General features: G+C 53.8%; 1 protein-coding gene across 1 annotated transcript; it reads left to right on the plus strand.

Moving 5' to 3' along the window:
- Positions 1-205: 205 nt before the first annotated feature.
- Myh7b (myosin heavy chain 7B) lies at positions 206-23,231 on the plus strand. Its single transcript, XM_076851746.1, has 41 exons — positions 206-343; positions 1,579-1,685; positions 1,827-1,970; positions 2,413-2,569; positions 2,836-2,863; positions 3,823-3,919; positions 6,288-6,311; positions 6,454-6,546; positions 6,691-6,754; positions 7,665-7,763; positions 8,501-8,604; positions 8,759-8,897; positions 9,174-9,292; positions 9,371-9,520; positions 9,647-9,817; positions 11,081-11,260; positions 11,348-11,480; positions 11,573-11,649; positions 12,174-12,261; positions 12,427-12,544; positions 14,185-14,308; positions 14,396-14,532; positions 15,213-15,468; positions 16,365-16,607; positions 17,330-17,506; positions 17,588-17,733; positions 18,003-18,093; positions 18,177-18,566; positions 19,238-19,364; positions 19,445-19,563; positions 19,653-19,849; positions 19,989-20,338; positions 20,454-20,578; positions 20,683-20,798; positions 21,213-21,609; positions 21,692-21,817; positions 21,919-22,089; positions 22,181-22,285; positions 22,366-22,461; positions 22,880-23,017; positions 23,110-23,231. The coding sequence occupies exons 1-41, from the start codon at positions 253-255 to the stop codon at positions 23,119-23,121; spliced, it is 5,826 nt and encodes a 1,941-aa protein (XP_076707861.1). The 5' UTR covers positions 206-252; the 3' UTR covers positions 23,122-23,231.
- Positions 23,232-23,314: the final 83 nt, after the last annotated feature.

The raw sequence follows: 23,314 nt of genomic DNA on the forward strand, positions 1-23,314 counted from the left end.
ATCTGTAGGAGAGGATGCTGTAGTATTTGAGAGAGAGAGAGAGTGTGTGTGTGTGTGTGTGTGTGTGTGCGTGTTTTGGGGGCTCACACAGGGAGTCACCTAGTATCAGGCCTTCTGGGTTGGAGGATCCTGCCCAGTGTGGGGCCCTTAGTCCCTCAGTTTCCTCGTCACTGCCATATTCCAATGCCTACTGCCTAGGACCGCCTTGAACTCCCCAGATTTCCAGGCCTTTTTTCTCCACGTCTTACTGCCATGATGGATGTGAGTGAACTTGGAGAGTCTGCCCGCTACCTCCGCCAGGGCTACCAGGAGCTGATGAAGGTGCACACTGTCCCGTGGGATGGTGAGTGAAGGATGGGGGGCAGGGTGGATAGATACAGCCTCAGAGAAGCCTTTCCGAACTCAGATCAGGAATGGAGAGGAGTGGCATTCCAGTTGGGGCTGAAGTGGAACTCTGGCTGACAGCCTTAGCTCTGGACCTGGCCCTCAGATTCCGGGACTTAGAGGCTAAAATCCTAGGGATCATGTGTACATCACTGTGTGTCTATCAGCAAGCCTCAATTTGTCTCTCTATAAAATGGGATAATACCACCTGCCTCCTGGAGCTGTAGTTTGTGAAGACTCAGGCTGGAACTTGAGGCCTCTGAGATGAGACCAGTAGCATGTGTGCTGATGTCCCCAACATGTCTACAAAACCTATGCTGATCTTATTTTTAGTGCTTTCCACAGAGCCAAAGTCACTGTTTGTTAGAGACAGAAATAAAGACTACTATTTATGACTTGGATTGCTCATAGGACAATAATAACAATAGGTAATGCGTATCGAGTGCTTATTGTAAGCCAGGTCCAGAGCAGATGACTTTGTATGCATCCTCTCGACAACGGGGAAGGGGGGGACAGGGCCAGAGACAGCTTTAAGGGTGTGTAACCTCTGTGGTTGCACAGGGGACGGAGCTTAGAAGGGTCTGCTGCTTGATTTAGCATTCTGCTATTGCTACCTTGAATTGTTAAATAAGCTTTTTTTTTTTTTTTTAAAATAAATGAGTCTGCATTTTGTTGTGTTAGAGCCTTCAAGTTAAGTAGATGGTCCTGAAGGAGTCTCTTGGCTAGAAGTAGAAGGGAAGGGAACCTTCAGTCTGCAACCCTAGTCCATGTGTTTAACTACCACAAAATCTGTGCTACCCAAAGCTCTGAGACCAGCTGGAAAGAGGTGTCAGCAAAGTACAGGACAGTTAGACCTGAGTCATAAATAAAATGGGGAAGGCAGGAACCCCTTGGAAGTTATGTGCCCGATTTTGAGGGGCTGCTTTATATAGGACCTTAGGAAAGCCTCATGACATTTTGCATTTGAGGGAATGGGCCTAGAGAGAATGAGGGATTTCCCCCAGGTTGTAGGGCAAATAGGGCTGAAGTACATGTGCTTCCCAGACTGTTACATACCATCAGGGCATCATTGGAGATATGGTGGAGTAGCTTCTGGGAGGGGTACAACTCTATGAACAGGCTTGGGAACCCCACCTGAACCCTTGGAGGTGCTCAAGCAGCTCTCTAAGGCCCAGTGATCTTTCTGGCACCTAGGAAAGAAGCGGGTCTGGGTGCCAGATGAACAGGATGCCTATGTGGAGGCCGAAGTCAAGTCAGAGGCTACCGGGGGCAGAGTCAACGTGGAGACCAAAGACCAGAAGGTTCAGCTTACCTTTTCCTGAGATTAGTCCCTCTATTCTTGGGGACAAAGCTCCTGACCCTTGAGATCCATACTTCGGGGTCTGGGAATGTTAAGAGGTAAGGTCAGTAGGTTTGCCTGCTGTGACACACCTTCTTGGCAGGTGTTGACAGTACGGGAAACCGAGTTGCAGCCTATGAACCCACCCCGATTCGACTTACTCGAGGACATGGCCATGATGACACACCTCAATGAGGCCTCGGTGCTGCACAACCTGCGCCAGCGTTATGCTCGCTGGATGATCTACGTGAGCCGTGGGCTGGGGTGGGGTTGCCAATGCTTGTGGCTAGAGGTGGGCTGGAAGGATGGCTCTGGGGCTGTAGGGGCCAAAGTGTAGTGGCAGAAGCTGGGCTTGGGGAACAGCCTAGGCAAAAGGAAAGACTGCCGCAGGTAGGGCGGGGTGGAGTCCTAGTGCTGTGGAGGCAAATCCAGGGTGCGGACCACAGGGGTGCAGCTGTAACCGCTGAGACAAGGCAGGAGGTTCAGCTGTGCCCTGCGGAGGCGGAGTCACCAGCTGGGGGCGGACCTGAGGATGGGAGTAGGGGCCCAGACAGCCAAGAGGATGTGGCCTGGCACCTCAAGTGGGGCTCCTTGAATATTGCAGGGGTCATGGTGTTTGGGGGACTGGTGCCTGGGAATGTGAATTTGTACCCCTAAAACAAAACCCTACCTATAAACTGTCTCCTCAGACGTACTCGGGCCTCTTCTGTGTCACCATCAACCCCTACAAATGGCTCCCTGTCTACACGGCTTCAGTTGTGGCTGCTTACAAGGGAAAGCGCCGCTCAGAGGCCCCGCCTCATATTTACGCAGTGGCGGATAACGCCTACAACGACATGCTGCGCAGTAAGGGCTGCCTCCACTCCTCTCCTCCGCTCAAGACCTCTAGCCCAGCCCCAGGGAGGCCTCTGTAGAGGACGCCCTTCCTTCCTCTTGCACTGCCCTCCTCTGATGCTGCAGGAGACTAGCGCAGCCATGCGCCTCTCCAAATTAGACGGTCCCACCTGTCCTTGGTTTTGTCCTGGGTTGTTGGGGGCTGCCCGTCCCCCACCGCCCCAACACGCCAGATGTTCCTCCTTGGCTGACTTTTCTTACCCTCCCCTTTCTTCCAGACAGGGAGAACCAGTCCATGCTGATCACGTGAGTGTGGGGCTGCGTGGGTAGGGTGGGAAGTGCTCAGGAAGGGGACAGAACCAAAATTATTTCCCAGCTTTGAATCCAGGGTGCTTAAGGGCAGGGCTTTTGCCACCTGGAGCCAGTGTGCCAGCTGAAGCTAAATCAGACCTGAGCCTTTCTGGATGCCCAGCTCCAGTACTGCCTCTCCCTAGGCCCAGAATCTCCCATCTTGATCCTTTGGGGGTTCTAATTTTCAAGAGAAAAGGGGGAGAAAGAGGGATTTCCTTTCCCCTTCCTCATCCTCATCATTTCCTTGTATCTGATCCTTCTTCCTTTGAAGGTATAGGAAGGTGGTAGATTTCCTACATATAGGGTTCATGTCCAGCCAGGCCAATATGGACAGTGTCTGTGTGTACACATGCACACACACAGGCAAAAACTTGCAGCCTGGTAGTTAAGAGCAGAGGCCTTGAAACCAGATAGACCTGGATTCAGGTTCTCATGTTTCCATTTCCTGCTCTGTGCCCTGGGCCTCTGAGCCTCACCAATAAAAATAGAACAATCCTACCTTCCATGTAGAATAATGAGTCAGTGAGTCAATACATGTGCGTGGCACACAGCAGAGACAGTCCAGAACTTCTGGGGCCCATTTCCTTATGTATAAAATGATAATGGTGCCTGTCTACAGGGTTTCTTTTCTAAGGCTTAGCTGAGCCAGTGGAGGTCAAGTACTTGGCCTAGCACCTGGAGCTAAGTTAGTGCTCAGTGGACTGGGGCATCCTCATGTGTGTCCTCACAGGAATGGGCTGCTGGCTTGCTTAAGCACCGGGAGGGTTGATCTTTCCCTGAGGGTTTGGATTTGGGGGTACTGAGTTGGGTGTTGAGTGAAGGGGGAAGGAGAGAAGGGTATCATAGGATAGGGCATTGGGGTTGGGGGGACTAGGTCAGATGGGCATTGGTGACTCATGTTTGTGTTGTCCAAGCGGAGAGTCGGGGGCCGGTAAGACGGTTAACACCAAGCGGGTCATTCAGTACTTTGCCATCGTCGCAGCCCTGGGAGACGGGCCAGGCAAGAAGGCCGTAAGACTCGCCCGCTTGGGCACAGATTCCCACTGCTTCTCGCTTTTTTTTTTTCTTTTCTTTCTTCCCCTTCTTCTTCTTCTTCTTCTTCTTCTTCTTTTTTTCTCCCTCTTTCTTTCTTGTTTTTTTTTTTTTTCCCTTTTTTAAATTTTGATTCCCCAGAGTTCCCGGCCCTGCCTGAGCCTCTCACCTTGGTGGGAGTCTCTGGCCTGAGCAAGGCTTAACCTGAAAAACTGTGGCCACCTGTGACACTATGTTGGCCTCATACCCGCCTGTCACAACGTTCCCTCCTGTAACACGGACGAGCTGTGCTATGATACCGTTTCTAAACTTTTTGGTGCGATTTTTCTCTTTCATTGTGACATTCATATTTTGAAAGGGCTTATCAAATAGGTGTTTTTCCTATGAAGTCATTGTTCTCACACCCCAAACATTTACCTGCTGCCTGAGGGAACAGGCTTGACACAGACGTTCAGTGGCCAGAGCAGAAGGTACTGGGTGTTCTCAATGATTTTGTGACCTGTGGTACTCTAAGATCTTTGGAAATTTCTTAAACAAAGGAGGTGGGTCTTTTTTTTTTTTTTTTTTTCTTTCGGTCTTGTCTTCTACTCCTAGCTCAGGGGCCAGCTGTTCAGAGTCCAAGGCTCTCCCCTCACCCCCACGCATCGACCCCACAATGGGCTGCCTTTTCCTTCCGGAAGCCCAAGACCTCCTGCACAGCCTCCACTCCCGGTCCTGTTGAGCCTTGCTTTATTCTGGGGCATTTTTCTTTTTTTCTTCTTTTCCACTTTTTATTCCCTCCTTTTCTTTTTTCCCCCATTTTATTTTCTTGGTTTTTGACCTTTGTTTTGTTTTTTGGTTGTGGCCGTTGTTGTTTTTGTTGTTTTGTTTTTTGCTGTTGACTTTTTGGTATTCTTCCATCCCTTCCCACCCTGTTTTCCAAACCCCCAAAAGGCCTTTGGGGAGATCTACAGAAAGTTGGGTAGGTAGGTCCAGCAGTAGGGAAAGTGGCAGGGAAAGGCCAGATCTGGCAAGGACTAACTGCGTTGGGGGCAGGGGGCACCTGGCAGAAAGGAGTCCAGGATAAATGGACAGACAAGGGAGATGGAAGGAAGGCCGCCCACAGGACGTGGGAACTGTATCAGCCTTCTCCCTTCTCCTCCTTATTTGGCTAAACCGTCCTGGAGGGGGCCCTGCATACAGATACTAGATGGAAGGTGTGGAGAGGGGGGACCTGCCATTTCCTTCTGCCTCCTTCCCACCAATGTTTTTGGGGGCATTTTTTTGAGTGGGTATAGGGAAATGAACTCAAGGGCACTCAACCACTGAGCCACATCCCTAGCCCTATTTAGTATTCTATTTAGAGACAGGGTTGTTATCTAGGGCCTCCCTTTTGCTGAGGCTGGCTTTGAACTCACTATCCTCCTGCCTCAGCCTCCCAAGCCACTGGGATTACAGGTGTGCCCCACCACGCCTGACCCTTGGGGCCATTTTAAAGTTTTGGGCTCCCTGGAGGCGAATAAATGAATGAACGATCCCCAAAGTCCCTTTTGGCATATCTGCTCTCTCTAGAATTCATCCCTTCCTTCCTCTCTTTTTCTTCCTAGGCTTGTGACATCCAGAGTAGGGGAGAGAAGGATGAGCTAGGAGGGGAGGGGAGCAGGCTCAGTTCCTTAAGTTCCTCTGGGTGAGAAACACAATAACTGTAGGCATTGAGGGAGGCAGGATGCCGGTTTGGCCCACTCTGCCATCCCACTTGGGCAGATCAGCTCCCAGTTCTGGGTCTTAGGTTCCTCGTTTGCAAATTAGGGCTAATAATGTGTGCCTGGTAGGGCCATTTTGAATAATAATAGATGTAGAACATATAATAAAAATACACCTAATCACAGTACAAAGAAGTGTATAGAAGGGCCATCAGAGGGAGGTTAGGGTAAGAAGGTTCAGAGCAGGAAAGTGGTCTCTCCCCACCACAGAGCATCAGGTAGGCCTTCCTGCGGGAGGGGGCACTTTGGCTGGGCTCTGAAGCAGAGTAGATTTTAGTCAGGAGCCCCTAGGGCTTGGGACGGGCAGCACTGCATAGGCGTGGAAAATGAGGGAATACTGGACAGGGGAGGGAATGGGCTGTGAGGAGGAAACCCTAATACAGCTCCTGCCTGAAGCTGCTAGCTAGGACTGTGCCCATTAGCCTTTCTAACATCGCTCCTAACAGCCCAGGGAGCAGGCTATGGGGTGGGGGTTGGGGGGAGCTGCATTCACTGTTGTGAATATTTGGTGACTAACATTCACTGTCCTCCTAACTCTTCCTTCCCCCAACACCTGGTGAGACCTCACATCCTCTAATATTATATTCCTTCTCCCCACACTCCAGCAATTTCTGGCAACAAAGACTGGGGTAAGTATGGGGGCCTCTGTGAGGGGTCAACAATGATGAGGTCCTGAGGACCCCCTTCCCAACCAGAGGGTTCATGGGCTGCCCTGCCTTCCCAGTCAGCAGGCCCAGGACTGACAGATCCCTCACCCCTGCCCCACACTAGGGCACCCTTGAGGATCAAATCATTGAGGCTAACCCTGCCATGGAGTCCTTTGGCAATGCCAAGACCCTGAGGAATGACAACTCTTCCCGCTTTGTGAGTGGCTGCGGTGGGAGTGGGTGATGGGTGGCTGGGGGTGGAGGGAGATCAGCAGCCGGGAGAATCCCTGTGGTGGGAGCTTCAGTGGGTTGGGCAACACCGGCTGAGCCCCTTGGCTCAGGGCAGCCCCTCTGCCTGCAGGGCAAGTTCATCCGCATTCATTTTGGTCCCTCTGGGAAGCTGGCCTCTGCGGATATTGACAGCTGTGAGTCCGGGTGAGAGGAGGGGTGGGGTGGGGAGGGACAGAGCTGGCTTGAGCCTTTCCACTCAGACTTAGCATCCCTCTCAAGTCCTCTGGGCTCCACCTGTCCTAGGTATTTTGCTCCATCATCAGACCACTGCCCATTTCAGGCCACCCTGCTTTTACCACAATGTCACACCAGCTTCCCTAGGGGCTCCCAGCCTCACTCCTCTGCTTGGTCTTCCAGCCGCAGTCTCTCTGATCCTAACCTGTTCCTGCTTCAAAACCTTCCCCAAATCCTGTTATCTGAAGATGGAGACCCAAATCCTTGTTTAGCCAGTAAGGCCGCTGTGATTTGGCCTCTGCCTGCATCTTGCCTTGTCCATGGCCCCTGACAGGGTACGCCTGCCCTCTGCTCCTCTTGCCTTAGCCTCATGTCGACATGTCTCCCACCCTTCCAGAAAACCTGCTGGGATGCTCCTAACACCTCTCTGGGTGGTTGCTCATTCTGACACAGTCCAGTTACCCAGACACCAGTGCCTGGGCCACACAAATGGTTCGCACCCACAGGAGAGTCCTTGTGCTGACTGCTTCCCACCTTTGGATGCATGTCAAATCTGATAGATAAGCACACCCAGACTAACCACCACAAATAGAAATCTCCACACAGACACACACGTTCACACACCCACTCATGAGAATACACATTCATCATCTGGCCAGAGATACACAGGTGCAAATAGACACACATCCCACAGAGTGACACAGGCGCTGACGGAGAGAGACCCTCCCAACACATGCAGACCTGTGTGTGGACACAGCAACCCTACACACCCCTTGTGCCTCACTGTCACTTCCTCCCTATCCCTTGTCCCCTCGGAGTGACTGCTCTGGGGAGGTATAGGAGATGGAAGGTCAGTGCCCCTTTCTTCAGATCTCCTAGAGAAATCTCGAGTGATCTTCCAACTGCCTGGTGAGCGTGGCTACCACATCTACTACCAGATCCTCTCTGGGAAGAAGCCAGAGCTGCAGGGTGAGGGCCAGGGATGGACGGGAGGAGTCATAACCCAAAGGGACTTCCTGGCCCTTTCTGGACCCCAGCAGGCTGGCCCCTGGGATGGCTGTTCCCTCCTGGGTGCTCAGAGCCTGTTCTGTCCCTCACTCCTTTCTGGGCCTTCTGGTTATTACCGAGTTCTCTCTTTCCTGTGCCGGCAACAGGCCTCGTAGTTCCATTGTCCTGGCAGTGTTGTGAGAAACTGAAGTCCCTCCTGAGATTAAAGTCCCCTGATCTATGCCACAGTGGACCCAGTGACCATTCATAAGTTCCCTCCTTTATAAGCTCCTTGAGGGCAGAATCTGGTCTTCCCTGTGTCCCAGCACTAGGAATTTGGCCAGAGGGATGGCCATGAGGGACTGGGGTTCATTCCTCAGTGAAGCATAAATAAAGAGAATACCCCCCAAATTAAAACACACACATACACACACACACAACTAATAAAAGGGACTAGGGTATAGCCCCAGGGTAGAGCTCTTGGCCTAACAAGCACAAGGCCCTAGGTTAAATCTCTAGTACTCAAACAAACAAACAAAAAACTGAACAAATAAAAAGAAGGTATGGGGTTGGGGATCAGAAACAGGCTCTAGGCCAATCCTGGGAGGGCCCTAGACTGCTGCTGGCTGGACCCCCTAAGGTCTGTCATGCTGGGATGCGGGAGGGAGAGCAGCCTGGTGGATGTAGCCTGATCTGCCCTTTGCTCCCTGTACCCACAGATATGCTGCTTCTGTCTATGAACCCCTACGACTACCATTTCTGCAGCCAGGGTGTCATCACTGTGGATAATATGGACGATGGAGAGGAACTCATCGCCACAGACGTATGGGCTGTTGGGCAGGGGAGCTGAGCAGAGTGCCTGTGCTGTGGGGCCTCATGAATGAGTGGGCTGGGCAGGGATCAGGGAGCACTCTAAGCAGGCAATGCCTGGAGGGGCCCTGACTTCTCTGAACCCTCTGGGTTCCCTATACCCTTAGCATGCCATGGACATCCTGGGCTTCAGTGTGGATGAGAAGTGTGCCTGCTACAAGATCGTGGGTGCCCTCCTGCACTTTGGCAACATGAAGTTCAAGCAGAAGCAGCGAGAGGAGCAGGCTGAGGCTGATGGCACTGAGAGTGAGGGGGCCCTGACCCTGGTCTGACCTGGCCTTCACATTGACCCCATTACCATGACCTATGTGATCTTTAGCCCTCACTCTTGTTCACAACCTTTGACCTTAGTCTTATGTGCTCCTGACTCAACTCCAGACCCTTACCCTCCTGAGGCTGACCCTGTGCTGGCCCTGAACTTAACCCTTCCCATCCTTCTCTTAACCCCAGGTTGAGGCAGTAGAGCCAAGTGCCCACATTGTTGTCGTCCTCCTTTCTTATCCAGTGCTTGTGCCCTCCCAGGTGCTGATAAGGCTGCTTACCTGATGGGCGTCAGCAGTGGGGACCTCCTCAAGGGCCTTCTGCACCCCCGGGTGCGTGTAGGGAATGAGTATGTGACCAAGGGGCAGAGTGTGGAGCAGGTGAGTGGAGGCCCACCTGGAGACAGCTGGGCAGGATCCCCTCCTTACCGGGTCCCAGCCCAGCCTTCTTCCCCCCAGGTGGTGTTTGCTGTGGGGGCTCTGGCCAAGGCCACTTATGACCGGCTGTTTCGGTGGCTGGTGTCTCGGATCAACCAGACACTGGACACAAAGCTGCCCCGACAGTTCTTCATTGGGGTCCTGGACATTGCTGGCTTTGAGATCTTTGAGGTGAGAATAGGCCCACACCCCTGGCTTTGTTCTCTCTGAGGCGAGGCACTGTGGGTGGGAGGGGGCAGGGCGAGCTTGTGTATGTTCCTCTGTATCCCCTCTGCTGAGCCCACCTCCCTCTCATAGTTTAACAGCTTTGAGCAGCTGTGCATCAACTTCACCAATGAGAAGCTGCAGCAGTTCTTCAACCAGCACATGTTTGTGCTGGAGCAGGAGGAGTACAAGCGTGAGGGCATTGACTGGGTCTTCATTGACTTTGGCCTTGACCTGCAGCCCTGCATTGACCTCATTGAGAAGGTGGGGCCCCAGGCAAGGCCACTGTGAGGAGAGGAGCGTGTGCTTGTTTGTGAGAAAGCCTGTGTAAGTGTGTGTGAGCAGTTTTGCATTGAAGTAAGCATATGCATGTGTGATTGTGACTGTGTACTTAGGTATGAGTGGGAAAGTTTGCGTAGGTGTGCTGCATTGGATGTGAATCCATGTTTGTTTGTGTGAACAACATGAATATGAAAGTCTGTTGGCAATGACACCCACCATGGGTGCACATAATTTTGCAGCCAAAATTTCACAGGGTCCTCAGAATTGCCCTGCGCAGGACAGAGTATCTTCCATGTTTACTTAATTGTGAAACATTATATATTTCCCCATTGTATTGAATGGAGTAAAATTAAATTTGGAAATAAATATTAGAAATAAAGGGTATTAAATTTATTTAATTATTCTTTATTAAAAAGTGTTAAAGAATATTTGCCTCACACGGGTGAGGCGCTGGGTTTGATCTTCACCACCACATAAAAAAACTAAATAAACAAAATAAAGGTATGTGTTCATCTACAACTAAAAATATTTTTAAAAAAACAAAATAAATAAAAAGTTAAAAATGTTTCCCTCCAACTTAATACAGCCTATATTGGCCCTTGAGTTAATTTCCTCCAAATCCTTTGTCCTGAGTATTTACTTTCTTTATGGATACAAACTCAGTTCATATCTTACTTTTCCTCTGAACATGTATTTTGAATATTGTTGTACAGAATAGGTCCTGGAGCACATGATTCTCATTTAATCCCCAACTGTTGGGCATTTTGGTGATTGATTTCTTTTGTTGTTATATTGGCACTAAAGATAATCATTTTCCCATTTGATAGGTTAGGAAGCTGAAGTTTAGTGAGGCATAAGGTCCCCACAGATAGTGAGGAAGCCATGTGAACTTGGTGGCCTCTGGTTTTTATTATGTATTTGCATATGAGAATGTGTGAGTCATGGATGTTGAGGAGGTGAGATGCCACTTTGGGTTTACATACATCATGAGCAAACAAAATTCAGTTGTTGTGAATTGTGCATAAGTGGGTTAGAAGCCAACACTCGCACTTTGTTTTTCTCTCTTAGGAGGTGGGGCTCCCAGTAGTGGGTCTGGTCTCTGTGAGGGATGGGGATCTGCAGGGTGGAGGTGGGATCTGAAATGGGTTGGGGCTGAAATGCCTTCCCAGAGGGAGGTGGTCTGGGGAACAGGGGTCCAGCTCAGCCAGGATGGACTGGAGCTTCAAGTTTGTTCCCTGTCCCCAGCCACTGGGCATCCTGTCCATCCTGGAGGAGGAGTGCATGTTCCCCAAGGCCTCTGATGCCAGCTTCCGGGCCAAGCTCTATGACAACCATTCAGGGAAATCACCCAATTTCCAGCAACCTCGGCCTGACAAGAAGCGCAAGTACCAGGCCCACTTTGAGGTGGTCCACTATGCAGGCGTGGTAGGTACCTGTTGGAATCGCAGCCCTCGGCCATGCCCTCCTCAGGGTTCCCTCGCCTTGGCTCAGCACCTGTCTTGCCTCTGCTAGGTGCCTTACAGCATTGTGGGCTGGCTGGAGAAAAACAAGGATCCCTTGAATGAGACTGTGGTCCCCATATTTCAAAAGTCACAGAACAGGCTCTTGGCCACCCTCTATGAGAACTATGCAGGCTCTTGCTCCAGTGAGTACTGAGGGACAAGCTTGCCATTCCCACAGGGGCCCACAGAGTGGCATTCTCTGGAGTGTCTGACTGGGTCCCATGTCTCTCAATAGCTGAGCCCCCTAAGTCTGGGGTGAAAGAGAAGCGCAAGAAGGCAGCATCGTTCCAGACGGTGTCCCAGCTGCACAAGGTGAGGACCAGAGTGGGCCCTGTGCAAACCCTCACCCTCACCAGCCTCCAGCCCATCCTCTGCTCCCTGCCATGTCCCCTGCACCCTGGGCGGGTGGCTGTTAAGACTTGCAGTGATGTTTAACTCCTCTCCACGTGAACATCACAGCAAGTCTGTGCTGCTACCCGTCCCCAAGCTGCCTGGGCGGGGCTGGGGGAAAGGAGAGGGAGCCACGGGCCTCTGTGAGGGATGGGGATCTGCGGGGTGGAGGCTTTGGTTTTGATGATGGGAGAGGACCAAGCCACAAAGATCAGGAGTGAAAGAACAAAGGTGCAGGCACATTTAGGTACCTCTGATGTGTTTTTTGGCATGCTGGGGATTGAACCCAGGGCCTCATGCATGCTAGGCAGACGCTCTACTACTGAATTGCATTCCCAGTCCTACATTTAGGACCCCTGCCCAGCCCTCTCCAGCCCCAATCCACTGTGGCATCCAATTCTGGTTCTCTGCCTTCTGTACCTTCTCCCCACTCTCCCCACTCCCAGGAGAACCTCAACAAATTGATGACCAACCTGCGGGCCACACAGCCCCACTTTGTTCGCTGCATTGTCCCCAACGAGAACAAGACCCCAGGTAGTATCTCCAGGGCTGGCTTGGGTATGTGGGGGACACTGGAGAAGGGAAGCCAGTCTTTTGCAGGGTCTTATAGGCCTCAAACCTTGGGCCTATGCTATTCTCTGTGATACCTGAAGTAGATCCTGAGACCTCTGACCTTTCCCTTTTCCCCACCACGTCCAGGGGTCATGGATGCCTTCTTGGTGCTGCACCAGCTACGCTGCAATGGGGTCCTGGAGGGGATCCGCATCTGCCGCCAAGGATTCCCCAACAGGCTACTCTATGCTGACTTCAGGCAGCGGTGGGTGGCCCCTGGCCCTGCCTGGCTCCTTCTCCAGTCCACCCTTGCTGTCCTCCCCTGATCTCAGCTCCAGGTGGATGCTGCAGGAAAGGATTACATAGAGCCTAAAGGATAAATGATTGTTCCAGTCCCTGAAGAGGAGGCCGGGGACAGTGAGGGGCTGGGCAGGCCTCCCTGTGGTGGCTCAGACCTGGGAGGGGCCTGGGGAGAGAAGTGAGTTGACTTGGGGGTAAATATGGGAGATGGAGCCAACAGGCCTTGACAATGACTAGGATACAGAGTAAGGAAGAAAAAGGAAAGAGTATGGTGCCTCCCAGGTTTGGGGCCTGAGCAATTGGGAAGTTGATGCAAGATGAAAGGTGGAGCATTTTGATTTGGGGGAGTGACAGGGTAATGGTTTGAACTCTGCTTTGAGCATGTCAAGTTGGAAATGTATGCAGCAGAAGAGAAGTCAAGGAGGAGGTTTGCTTTATTCTTCTGGAACTCAGGAGAGCTGGACTTCATGATGGTTGATGCAGTGAGCACTCAGTCACTGCCATCAGCTCCCTTCCATCTTCCCTCCATAGATTTGATTTTGTTAGACTACAAGTATCTAGAGTTCTTTCCCCTTCTAGAAGTAACTGTGGGCATCCACATAGTCATTTGTAAAGGATGTCCAGTCAAACACTGTCCGTGCTGGCGCAGGAGCTCTCACACAGTTTGTTTTTCATGTAGCTGCCAGTCTTGAAGATTGTTCCTTATCAGCAGCATAAGTCTGCATCATTTTTTGTTTTGGGCTGTATAACATCCCATGGTTTAGTGAACCGTGTGCTTTATTTAGTGAGTCCACTGAGTGAAGGGCTACAACCCACATGGCCCTCTATGCATGTGTATAGGTGTCCATTTAAGAAATGTTGTGCTGGGAATCCTTGCTTTTTAAAATTTTTTTGGTACCAGGGATTGAACCCAGGGCCATTCAACCACTGAGCCACATCCCCAGCCCTATTTTCTATTTTATTTAGAGACAGGATCTCACTGAGTTGTTTAGCTCCTCGCCATTGCCGAGGCTAGCTTTGAACTTGCAATCCTCCTGTCTCAGCCTCCCAAGCTGCTGGGATTACAGGCATACACACCATGCTCAGCTCGCAGCCCTGTTTATTTTTTATTTTGTGATGATCTTGTTAAGTTGCATAGGGCCTCACTGAGTTACTGAAGCTGGCCTCGAACTTGCAATCTTCCTGCCTCAGGCTCTTGAATCACTCAGGTTACAGGTATACACCACCATGCCTAGCCCCTTACTCATTTTGAGAAGAATTTTTTCAGTTTTGTGATGTGGTACAGGATGTCACCTTTTAATTTTTTGGCTTTAGAATAATTATAAAAGTAGCAGATGTCTTTTGTCAAAATTACATCCTCTTAAAGAACTTCCTGAGGGCATTTAAACACACCCTGAGGGTTTCAAACAGAATGTGCCCAGCCCCCCAGTGTGGCACTACTTTCCCTGCCGCCTTGTTCAGTGTGCCTCTCTGGAACTTCTGCTTCACTCCTGAAAGGCCAGGAATGGTTCCCTGCTAGCCAGTCTCCTTCTCTGTCTTTGGCTTCCCCATTCTCAGTGGCCTGTGTCCCATCCTCTCCTCACCAGCCTTCCCCTGCTTTCCTAGGTACCGCATCCTAAATCCCAGTGCCATCCCAGATGACACCTTCATGGACAGCAGGAAGGCCACAGAGAAGCTGCTGGGCTCATTGGACATTGAACACACCCAGTACCAGTTTGGCCACACCAAGGTCCAGGCACACTGGAATTAGGGTTGATCCTGGGTGTGGGGGTCACACTGGGCAGGAGTCACACCTGGCTGTCCCCTCCACCTCCAGGTGTTCTTCAAGGCTGGGCTTCTAGGTGTCCTAGAGGAGCTCCGTGATCAGCGCCTGGCCAAGGTGCTGACATTGCTACAGGCACGGAGCCGGGGCCGCCTCATGAGACTTGAGTACCAGCGCATGCTGGGAGGCAGGTGGGTATGAGACAAGGGATGAGGACAGGATGGTGGGTGTGACCATTATCCTTTGGCTCACAAAACCACCAGGCTCTACAGCCCTGTCATGCTGCCTGTGGTCAAGTTACCCTTCCTATGGCTTGTTGGGGTGAAGATCTGTTCTGTGCCCCCAACCCCCAGCCTCCATTTCCATGCCTCCAGATTTGAGAGCACCTGCCCCTCCACTGCACACCACTGGAGTCAGGGCTTGGAGAAGTCAGAATGGCTTTCAGTGTTTTCCAGGCCTCAGGACACATACCTTATTTGTATTTTCTTGACTAAAGTTTGAGGCAGTCTTAAGAGGTAGGTGCTGTGATTACCTCTACCCCCTCAGCAGAAGAGGCAGATCCAGTAAAGAGCCAGTGAGTGCTGGGCAGTACACCCAGGCGGCAGACCCCATAGCCTGGTGGCTGAGCCCCCTCTGCTGCCTTTGAACTCTTGCAGAGGCTGCTCATGAGCACCTCCTGAAGGCAGGCCTGAGGGGCCTTGGGCTGCCCCTTCATCTTTGCCCCTTTTGCAGAGGTGTAAGGACCCACTCCACAGGACCATTAGGAAGGCTAGATGTGATAACACAGTCTTAGTGGGATGCTCCAACAACTTCAGTCACACCTTGAAGTGGGCAGTACTGGGCCTGCTTCACAGGGGCTGCCTCTCCCCAGGGATGCCCTCTTCACTATCCAGTGGAACATCCGTGCCTTCAACGCTGTCAAGAATTGGTCATGGATGAAGCTCTTCTTCAAGATGAAGCCACTCTTGCGCTCAGCACAGGCTGAGGAGGAGTTGGCGGCCCTGCGAGCAGAGCTGCGGGGGCTTCGAGGGGCACTTGCTGCTGCTGAGTCTAAGCGCCAGGAGCTGGAAGAGACTCATGTCAGTGTCACCCAGGAGAAGAATGACCTGGCTTTGCAGCTACAGGCAGTGAGTGGTGGTGGGGTGGGGAGAGGATGAGGGAGTCCCCTTAGTGACTTGGTGTCTCTTGGCACTTTGAGAACCCCAGGATCCTCTGAAGAAACACCCCCAGAAATCCAAATCCAGGGTGGCCCTGGAATGCTCTGGCTGCTCAGGTCTTAACCTGGGTCTTTCTCCCTACTTTGAAGGTGCCATGTAATGAGACCCCCCATCGGCAGGCCTTGTCTGTTCCTGTGTCCTAAAGCTCTCACCCCTGAAGCTGTAGAGGAGTGGTCTTCCCAGCTTTCCCTTCCTTGCTGCCCCTGAAATGGAACCTTGCTCTCTTATCTGGCCATAGGCACCCAGGTGGTAGTGACAGGGCCTTAACCAGAGGGTAGGGACCAAGGGTCTGGAAACTCTCCAGGAGCATAGCACAAACTGTTCTTCCTTCAGCACCGAGGTTGAGTATTGCTGCTGCAGCCCAGGCTAGCACTGGAGAGCCCCGTGGTCATCAGTAGTGCCGGAGATGGTTATGCAGCCAGGCAGCGAGAAAACAGGGAGAGAACACAGAGCCCCTTCAAGGACAGTCTCCAGGAGCCCTATGCGGCCATGCAGGGCTCCACATGCCTGACACTTCCCAGCCCACCCCTGGAGGCCTTAGCCCAGCTTGTGGGTGTGGGCAGTGGGCTTTCCTCCTAGAGCGCTTCTTAGGCCTCACTCCGTGGGTTGCCCCGCCTGTGGAATGTCACTTTCTTCATGGTGCCACTTCTGCCCCTCTCCTTACTAGGACCAAGAGCAGGTCAAGGCATTGGTTTTCAGGGCCCTTCTGAGTGTGGATGTCAAACCTCATGGACAAACAAATGGCCTGGCTGGTCCTGCCTCAGCTGGCCCTGCCTCAGCTTGGCTTCACTCTGTGTCCCCTCCAGGAGCAGGAGAACCTGGCAGATGCTGAGGAGCGCTGCCACCTGCTGATCAAGTCCAAGGTGCAGCTTGAGGCGAAGGTGAAGGAGCTGAATGAGCGACTGGAGGATGAGGAGGAGGTGAACGCCGACCTGGCGGCTCGCCGGCGCAAGCTGGAGGATGAATGTACAGAGCTCAAGAAGGACATTGATGACCTGGAGCTGACTCTGGCCAAGGCTGAGAAAGAAAAGCAAGCCACTGAGAACAAGGTGTGGGCAGGGTCAGCTGTGGGGAAGGGCCTCAGCCTGGGGACCAGTGGGGACCAGGCAGCCTCAGGTCCCCTCCTGACTCTGTTGGTCCTCTATTGTGTAAGCTGGGGCAGGTAACTGCCTCTGTGGGCCTCGTTTCCTCATTGGTTAGATGGTTAACAGAACTTACCTCATTTAGGGTAGCCGAGGGTTCAGCTTGTCAATGGCCTTCATCAAACATACTCCACAGGGCTTCTCACACTAGGTACTCTGCAAATGCTAGTGATTTTCATCCAGCCAGGACCATGAGACCTGGATAGCAGGAGCCCATACCCCCAGTCACACCCCTGACGTGGCTTCTATCACTTATGTGCACAATGGTGGCTCACAGCCTTGGGGTACTGACTTCATTATACAGCGGAGAAAGTGAGGCTGGGGGTGGAGGGTGCGCGTTCAGGTTCTCACAGGTGCTTACAACTAGACCAGGATAGGATCAGGAACAACTCAAATACCTGTGGACACCACAGTCAGCTGACATGACCCAGTCTCTTACTCTGGGCCATATGCATTGTGCTCAGGGCTCAGTGATCTTCGCCCATTAATTTCTCCACTCAGCCTGAGGAAGGCTCACAGTGAAGTGATTTGTCTGACCCCTCAGCTGGAAGGGGCAGTTGGTGGGTGGTGACTGCTGAGACCAGAGTATGGTGAGGGATGTCCCCTTGGTGACCCCGGCCCTGGCACAGGTGAAGAACCTGACAGAGGAGATGGCCACATTGGATGAATCAGTGGCCCGGCTGACCAAGGAGAAGAAGGCATTGCAGGAGGCCCACCAGCAGGCCCTGGGTGACCTACAGGCTGAGGAGGACCGGGTCAGTGCCCTGGCCAAGGCCAAGCTGCGACTGGAGCAGCAGGTGGAGGATGTGAGTTAGGGCTGCTGAGGGGCCGTGGGGTGGGTGGGCAAGTACTGGCTGGCTTGAGGCTGAGCCCTGCCTGCTCCACAGCTGGAGTGCTCCTTGGAGCAGGAGAAGAAGCTGCGCATGGACACTGAGCGGGCCAAGCGCAAGCTAGAGGGCGACCTGAAGCTGACACAGGAGGCGGTGACAGATACTACGCAGGACAAGCAGCAGCTGGAGGAGAAGCTCAAGAAGTAGGTGTGGGGCCTGACCAGGTTCTTCCCTTCTGGATTCTCTCAGTCCTGTTACTGTGGGGGTTCAGTGAGTGTGGGGGGGTGGGGTTGAGAAATGGGTCACTAGGGCAGAGGTAGTGGCCTGCCCTTCCTGGTTCAAGGATGAGGGCAGTAGGTGCACAGGTATGAGGCCCTTAGAGCTTCAGGGGAGGAGGTTGCTTGGAGGTTGGGGGGCCTCATTCAGGTGGATGACAGGGCCTGAACTGGCTTATCCTACTCACTGATCCCAGGAAGGACTCAGAGCTGAGTCAGCTGAACCTGCGGGTGGAAGACGAGCAGCTCCTGGGCACCCAGCTGCAGAAGAAGATCAAGGAGCTGCAGGTGCATGGGGGAGGGTGGGCAGCTAGGCCAGGCCCAGGTCAGAGGCCCACCAAGCTGATGTCACCATCTACCTACTGACCTAGGCAAGGGCGGAGGAGCTGGAGGAAGAGCTGGAGGCTGAACGTGCAGCCAGGGCCCGGGTGGAAAAGCAGCGGGCAGAAGCGGCTCGGGAGCTGGAAGAGCTGAGTGAGCGACTTGAGGAAGCTGGTGGTGCCTCCGCCGGGCAGCGTGAGGGCTGCCGAAAGCGCGAGGCTGAGCTGGGCCGGCTCCGGCGGGAACTGGAGGAAGCGGCACTGAGGCACGAGGCCACAGTGGCAGCCCTGCGGCGCAAGCAGGCAGATGGCGCAGCTGAGCTGGGAGAACAGGTGGACAGCTTGCAGCGGATACGGCAAAAGCTGGAAAAGGAGAAGAGCGAGCTGCGCATGGAGGTGGACGATCTGGGTGCCAGCGTGGAGACTCTAGCCCGAGGCAAGGTATGAACCTTCTTCCTCACTCTGACCTGGGGCCCCTGGCCTATCCTGACTCTAAACCAGGTCTGACTCCAGCAGCTGACTCCACCTTCTGACCCCTGGCCAACCCATGCCAATATTGACCCCACAGCAGCCTTTACCCTGAACCTGACCCTGGACCCACTAACCTGGCATCCCACCTTTCCCTACCAGACCTGATGTCAAACCCTGGTTCCTCATCCCTATTCTGATGGCACCAGAACATTTTGACCCAGCTTCCAATTCTGACCTCAGACCCTTGACCCAATAGTCGCTGTGACCTCAGCCTTTGATTCCTGAACTCTGAACTGACACTGGTCATGATTCTCCTGTTCTGAACCCAGCACCCAGCTTTGACTTGTGAATTTTTGACCTCTTGTGAGTGTCCTTGGCTGACACTAGGTCTAGTATCCTAACGTCCACCTGACCCATTTGCACTGAGATTGGTCCAGCCCTCTCACTCCAAGACCTTAGTTAAGCTATGAGCCTAGCAACAGAACCCCTGACCCTGACGGTGAATCTCTGATCTCCCCTTGAATCCTGGGCCCATATCTAGCTTTCCAGTTCCTGATGCCAGGTCCCAGTCTCTGACTGGAAGCTCTAGATCCTGCCCTCAGGTGCACAAACTCATCTTGTCCCCTGACTCTGGCTTCCAGGCCAGTGCAGAGAAACTGTGCAGGGCCTATGAGGATCAGCTAAGTGAGGCTAAGATCAAGGTGGAGGAGCTGCAGCGGCAACTGGTGGATGTGAACACCCAGCGTGGGCGATTGCAGACTGAGAATGGTGAGGTCAGGGTTCAGCTGGGCCACACTGGGTGGGACCTAGGTACCACCTGACCTGCCTGCTTGCCCCTTTGTCTGTAGGGGAGCTGGGCCGCCTGCTGGAGGAGAAGGAGTCTCTGATCAGCCAGCTGAGCCGTGGGAAGGCCTCAGCTGCCCAGAGCCTGGAGGAACTGCGGAGGCAGCTAGAGGAAGAGAGCAAGGTGAGCTGCCACTAGTGATCGTTGAGTGGGCAGGTGGATGCTGGGGCCATCAACATGGACTGATGCTGAGGTCCCCGATGTCCCTGCAGGCCAAGAGTGCGCTGGCCCATGCTGTGCAGGCTTTGCGACATGACTGTGACCTCCTACGGGAACAGCATGAGGAGGAGGCGGAGGCCCAGGCTGAGATGCAGCGGCTGCTATCCAAGGCCAATGCTGAGGTGGCCCAGTGGAGGAGCAAGTATGAGGCAGATGCCATCCAGAGGACTGAGGAGCTGGAAGAGGCCAAGTGAGCATTGGGTGGCTAGGCCATCACCACATTTATGCCTGTGCCTTGGGGCCAGCAGGGGGTAAGGGGAGATACTAGGGCCCTTCTTCTGCTGGCCTTCTCCCTCCATAGTCCATACCCTGTCTGGTCCATGGTCCAGAAAGAAGCTGGCCCTGCGGCTACAGGAGGCAGAAGAGGGTGTAGAGGCTGCAAATGCCAAGTGTTCATCACTGGAGAAGGCCAAGCTGCGGCTGCAGACGGAGTCAGAGGATGTGACCCTGGAGCTGGAGCGGGCAACCTCAGCAGCTGCTGCACTGGACAAGAAGCAGCGGCACTTGGAGAGGGCCCTGGAGGAGCGGCGGCGACAGGAGGAGGAGATGCAGCGGGAGCTGGAGGCGGCACAGAGGGAGGCCCGTGGCCTAGGCACAGAGCTCTTTCGGCTACGCCATAGCCATGAGGAGGCACTTGAGGCTCTGGAGACACTCAAGAGGGAGAACAAGAACCTACAGGGTAGGACGTGGAATTGGAAGCATCTTAGGGTTACGCTGGAATTAGGAGCGTAGAAAGTGACCTGGGTTGGGGTGCGAGCCCAGGGGTGCTCCTCAGCACCCTCTCCATTCTGCAGAGGAGATCAGTGACCTCACAGACCAGGTCAGCCTCAACGGGAAGAGCATCCAGGAACTAGAAAAAGCCAAGAAGGCATTGGAAGGGGAGAAGAGTGAGCTGCAGGCAGCACTGGAGGAGGCTGAGGTCAGGACTGGCTACAGGGGTGGGTGGATGCTGACCTATGTCTCCCTGCTTCCTGAACACTCACTCCTGGCCCCAACCCCATACTGCCTACTCTGCATTCCCAGGGGGCCTTGGAACTGGAGGAGACTAAGACACTGCGGATCCAGCTGGAGCTGTCCCAGGTCAAGGCAGAAGTAGACCGAAAGCTCGCAGAAAAGGATGAGGAGTGCACTAACCTGAGGTCTGGTACCTCTCCTCCCAGCCTCCTGAGAGCAGAGTAATGGTGGAAAGCAGTGTTGCTATGCCCGTGGTAGCATATGGCACAGGCATCTAGTCTATCTCTGCATCATGGCTTTCTCAGGTTGGGGTTGTTCTCGCCATGCCAGAGGTTAAATCTCCATGAGGCTGAAGACTGTCCCAAGATCACACAGTGGGGTAGAGCCAGAATACAGTCCATGTCTGTCTCAGGGCCTCACTTCTGTCTGTGAGCCTGCTTTGATGGACAACAGGCAGCCACAAGGGGTTTTACTACTGGGAGGGACAACTGTTACCCAATCGGGTTCATATCTCCAGCAATCCTTAGGCATTTGTGAGAGCATGCTCCGCACCTGCCTCTCCATGAGCCGAGCCTGCCCTTCCGCCTGCCCCCCCACAGGCGCAACCATCAGCGTGCAGTGGAGTCCCTGCAGGCCTCCCTGGATGCAGAGACGCGGGCCCGGAATGAGGCGCTACGGCTTAAGAAGAAGATGGAGGGTGACCTCAATGACCTGGAGCTGCAGCTGGGCCATGCCACCCGCCAGGCCATGGAGGCACAGGCAGCCACGCGACTGCTGCAGGCCCAACTCAAGGAGGAACAAGCAGGGCGTGATGAGGAGCAGCGGCTGGCTGCTGAGCTCCGTGAGCAGGCGCAGGCCCTGGAGCGCCGCACAGCGTTGTTGGCTGCAGAGCTGGAGGAGCTGCGGGCTGCCCTGGAACAGGGCGAGCGCAGTCGGCGGCTGGCAGAGCAGGAACTATTGGAGGCCACTGAGCGCCTCAACCTCCTCCATTCACAGGTGGGGTCTGGACAAGGATGTCCACAGGGACTGGGGAGGGGTCAGAGGCCTGTTGGCCAGCTGAGACTCTGCTTCCCCTTAGAATACGGGGCTTCTGAACCAGAAAAAGAAGCTAGAGGTGGACTTGGCCCAGCTGAGCGGGGAGGTGGAAGAGGCTGCCCAGGAGCGGCGGGAGGCTGAGGAGAAGGCCAAAAAGGCCATTACTGATGTGAGACTGGGCCAGGGCTGTGTTGGGGCAGGGGGGAGCAGAGGCCAAAGGATCTTCCCTGGGCTGGTCACTTCCTGACCATGCCACCTCCTCCCTCATAGGCGGCCATGATGGCTGAGGAGCTGAAGAAGGAGCAGGACACAAGTGCACACCTGGAACGGATGAAGAAGACTCTGGAACAGACCGTGCGGGAGCTGCAGGCACGCCTTGAGGAGGCAGAACAGGCAGCCCTCAGGGGTGGGAAGAAGCAGGTGCAGAAGCTGGAGGCCAAGGTGTGTGCAGCCCCACTGTCCTTTCCCAGCAGGGTGGGTGGGCAGGCAGCTGAGATCTGCCCACAGGTCCACCCGCTGGCTGTCTCTGCAGGTGCGGGAGCTGGAGGCCGAGCTTGATGCAGAGCAGAAGAAACATGCTGAGGCCCTCAAGGGTGTGCGCAAACATGAGCGCCGGGTCAAGGAACTTGTGTACCAGGTGGGTGAGGGGGTCCATCCTGTGGGGTGGCCCTGGAGCTGGCCCAATCCAGGCAAACCAAGTCTCCTTTGCCTGCCCAGGCTGAGGAGGACAGGAAGAACCTGGCTCGCATGCAGGATCTGGTAGACAAGCTGCAGAGCAAAGTCAAGAGCTACAAGCGCCAGTTTGAGGAGGCGGTAAGCACACCAGGGTCGTCAGATGCTGAGGGTAACCCAATTTCAACTGTGCCCCAGGGTCTGTGGTCAGGTGAGGCATCAGCAGGCTTTCCCATTCTCTGAGCTTAATGACCACCCTGCCCCCTGCAGGAAGAGAATTTCCTGAAAGTTCCAGAAGGGATTAGACCAAGCTGTCGCTAGTCTTGTGTGCTTTCCCCTGGCTAGGCTTGGGGGCTGCCTTTCTTGGGCAGTTTGGCACTCTGGAACCTCCTGATGTAGTTTGTCTTTTTTCCTGCTGTGGGTCCTAGTGCTGGGGGAGGCTGGTGGTAGGTAGAATAGAAGAATAGGAGAAGCCCGTTCCTTTTGGGGATGGGGGTGGGGACCAGAATGACCATTTGTTACTATCAAAGGGGAACCAAGGCCCTGTGTATACCCCCAGGAGCAGCAGGCTAGCACCAACCTGGCTAAGTATCGCAAGGCCCAGCACGAGTTGGATGATGCGGAGGAGCGGGCTGACATGGCAGAGACCCAGGCCAATAAGCTGCGGGCACGGACCAGGGATGCCCTGGGCCCCAAGGTGAGGGTTCCAAGGGGGCACCGCCTTCCATGTGGGGTGCATGGGTTGGGGTAGCAGGTGGTGCAGCTCACTCATCCTCCCTCACCTCTTAGCACAAGGAGTGAGAGCCTGAGTCTCGAGCCCCTGGGCTATGAAGAAGGATATCTATTGTCCTGTGGTTTCTTCACCCCCTTTGGCTGTCACTCCAACTCCCCCAAGCCCTGGATCACCCTAAATAAAGGCCACGTCTGCAACAATAGCTGTTGTTCTCATTTCTCGGGGTTCAGTGGAAGCGAACACAGTCCCATGGACAAAGTC

Source organism: Callospermophilus lateralis, chromosome 3, assembly GCF_048772815.1.
Source record: "Callospermophilus lateralis isolate mCalLat2 chromosome 3, mCalLat2.hap1, whole genome shotgun sequence".
Taxonomy (NCBI): Eukaryota; Metazoa; Chordata; class Mammalia; order Rodentia; family Sciuridae; genus Callospermophilus; species Callospermophilus lateralis.

Bases quoted from the DNA above. Each gene is read 5' to 3' on its own strand.
- Myh7b (XM_076851746.1), top strand. From the start codon at position 253: ATGATGGATGTGAGTGAACTTGGAGAGTCTGCCCGCTACCTCCGCCAG. The intron at 344-1,578 runs GTGAGTGAAGGA...TCTGGCACCTAG, and splicing joins GCACACTGTCCCGTGGGATG to GAAAGAAGCGGGTCTGGGTG. The intron at 9,818-11,080 runs GTGGGGCCCCAG...CCCTGTCCCCAG, and splicing joins GCATTGACCTCATTGAGAAG to CCACTGGGCATCCTGTCCAT.